Source organism: Zingiber officinale, chromosome 11B (genome assembly GCF_018446385.1).
Source record: "Zingiber officinale cultivar Zhangliang chromosome 11B, Zo_v1.1, whole genome shotgun sequence".
NCBI classification, from domain to species: Eukaryota; Viridiplantae; Streptophyta; class Magnoliopsida; order Zingiberales; family Zingiberaceae; genus Zingiber; species Zingiber officinale.
The window spans coordinates 11,833,323-11,836,354 of record NC_056007.1 but is presented as its reverse complement, the minus strand read 5'-3'; the positions used below and the strand labels follow the sequence as shown (position 1 = coordinate 11,836,354).

Sequence of the window (3,032 nt, the reverse complement as noted above, 5' to 3'; positions counted from 1 at the left end):
ACAAAAGGTAGTGAAGATTTGTAATCTGGATTACAAAGCAAATGCTATGTAATCCGATTACATTACGATGTCATTGTTTCACCAAAGTTTAAATGCCGAATATACCCCTAGTCTGTTGTCAACTGCCGACCGCCGCCCGCCACAGGTAGCCGACCTTCGTCGTCGCCGGCCGGCGGCGACCGGCGGCCGACCGGCGGCGACCGGCGGCCGGCCGGCGGCGACCGGCGGCCGGCGGCGACCGGCGGCAGAGGTGTGACGACCGTCGATAGAGGTCACAGGATATTTTTGTCATTTTATAATAATATGAATTACATTCTTTATAAAAAAAATAGACACCAAACAAAAGAATGTAATCACCTTTGTAATCAAAGATTACATACATTACATTACCAAACGTAGTAATGTAATCAAGATTACATTACATTACAAATTTGATTACATTACAAGCTAGATTACATTACACCCAACCAAACGTAGCCTTAGTTTTTACCTCGCTGGTGATGCCTCCGTGAGGGAGGTTAGTTTCACGTCTAAGAAGGAAGGGTGGATGTAGGATCGTCGACGGCTACGTCAACGACTATGAAAACATGGGGTTGAGGGCACAGTAGGGAAAAGAAGGTGGCCACGGGACATGCCGGACTTCGGGTCCACTCGAGGTGGTCAACGGAGATTTCCGATGGCAGCCAACACCAGGTCGGACGAGCGGCCGGACGACGCCACGAACGCATGGGGTGAGGGAAGAGACACGGTCTTCGAGGGGATAAAAGAGAAACTTATGTTTAGGAAATTAAACTTAAAATTAATTGAATCAATTAATTCCAATTTTAAATAGCATAGAAATCTATCCCAATGAAATATTCAAAAATTCATATAAAATCTAGAAAAATTTTAATTTTTTTAATTCATATAAATCTATTTCCTTCTAAATTATCCCTTATATTAATTATATTATTTTTCTTAAATAATTTTATTATCTCAAATTTTAATAGTTTTAAATCTTTATTTATATCGTGGTAGGAAAGAGTCTTATCAGACCAATCTGTTATTTTCTAGTATGTTACTAGTGAATGGCTTTGTTGATATTGGATTAACAAAATAGAGAGAATTTTTTATTACGAGGAAATATTCTATAAAGTAAAATTCATTTATTTTTTATTGTGTATTAACATCTTATAGATGAGTAGACTATCAGCAATCGAAATAAAAGTGTGAGTCATTATTCATCCTCTCTAACACTCTCAATAGTTGGATATGGAACTCAAATGACCTAAATATAAAATTCCAAACGCCTCCTAGTATTTAGAAATAAAGTTAATTTGTGTCATTTAAAAGAGATAGATAGAAAGGAAATTATATTCAATCAAACTACTCCTAGTCAATTAAATTATCTAATTAAATAATTAAAAAAATTAAAAAAAATGCACATTTCCTTTTATTGAAATTCCATGATTTATAACCATAAATATAAATTTGAATGCTCAACTTAGCACATCAAATACAAAATACATGCTTATTAGGGTTTGTATAACTCAGTGCACTTTTTCTCTATAATGGTCAACTCCATTTTATCTAGATCATGTCCAACCAAAACATCTTGCATCATAATATTCCCAAAGACTTGTACACCTCTCCTTTCTACTATCACCATGCATTTCACATGCCGATCAAACCACCTAAACAGGTTTTCAGGCCTCACCCTGAAGTTCCCCAATGTCCCATCAAATGAGAACCACAACCCTGGCAACATCTCCTCTTGCTCTGTCGAGAACACATTGAAGCACAATTTCAATGGGCCCGTCTCCACGGTCGGCAAGCTAATGTAATTCGTCAATTCCAACACCAACCGGTCCACCACTTCAGTGTCCAGTATGGTCATGACGCTGCCAGAGTCGAAGATGATGTTGCCGGCCCTCAACTTGGACCTCGTAGGAAGGAAGATGTCGAACTCATCTGGGATTGAGAGGGCGTTAAGTTGCACGGCGTAGAAGTTATCTTGCGTCATGAGCGGTGTGACCATTGTCGTTCCGGTGATCGTCCGTTTATCACGTCCCAAGAAGAGCCTGCTGGCAACTCCCCCATCGAGCATGTCCAGGCAATAGGAGAAGTAGTTGCTGATGTACTTAGGTGCGAGCTGATGGATCAAAGATGGCGAATTGGGGCCCAACCCAATGGAGCTACCAGGGTCATCAATTCTGGTGTGCAAGGACCGAGAGTTGCAACCAAATAAAATATTTGGAATGAAGGTAATTTGGTTCGTATCTAATGAGGTGAAACTCAAGGTTTCCGAGGAGAAAGTTCCGTCGATGTTGGAGCCGTCGATGTAGGTGGCATGGTACCGGCACGTCTTATCTGTATTGCAACGACCCATTCTAAAGCTGTTGCACTCATCAGAATAGCAAGATAGCTTCTTGTAGGAGAGGGATGCATTAGGAAAGAATAGGGCGCCGGATAAGTTGAAGCATTGGCAGCCAGCGCAGTCAACCCAGTTTAGGTAGCTGCCGGTGTCGACGATGCCCAATACAGATTGCGTAGTTGGCGTGCCTATGCCGAACCTCATCATGAATTCCCCGCCATTGTATTCCAAGCCAAGCTCTATGTCGAAGGAGGTATTCATGTCGATGCGCTTGTCAAAGTAGCTAGCTCGGTCAACCGAGCGAACGACGGCGGCCTGCAGTTGATCAAAGGGTGTCATCGAGCTGTTGTACAGTGGCGACTTGGGAGAGTCACGGTGGACCAGCTCGACGTCGAAGACAGTGTCCTGAGAGAAAAGGGATGGCGCGAAGGAGATTAGTAGGAGGAGGCGGAAGAAGGTACTAATGGCTGCCATTGCGATAATATTAATGAAGATATGTACATTTTCAACTGGTGCGTGAATTTATAGAGAGATTCAATGGGAAAATAAAGAAGTTTAATCAATGGGAATTAATGATAAGATTGATTCAATAAAAGTTGGAAGGAAGTTAGATATATTTGGAATTGCATTTAACTTAAAAATATAATTCTGAGAAGAATTGGAAATTAATGGGAGCTAG

General features: G+C 41.3%; 1 protein-coding gene across 1 annotated transcript; it reads right to left on the bottom strand.

Moving 5' to 3' along the window:
* Positions 1 to 1,513: 1,513 nt before the first annotated feature.
* LOC122033778 (aspartic proteinase CDR1-like) lies at positions 1,514 to 2,827 on the bottom strand. Its single transcript, XM_042592940.1, has one exon. The coding sequence runs from the start codon at positions 2,825 to 2,827 to the stop codon at positions 1,514 to 1,516; it is 1,314 nt and encodes a 437-aa protein (XP_042448874.1).
* Between the last annotated feature and the right edge of the window lie 205 nt (positions 2,828 to 3,032).

Bases quoted from the DNA above. Each gene is read 5' to 3' on its own strand.
- LOC122033778 (XM_042592940.1), bottom strand. From the start codon at position 2,827: ATGGCAGCCATTAGTACCTTCTTCCGCCTCCTCCTACTAATCTCCTTC.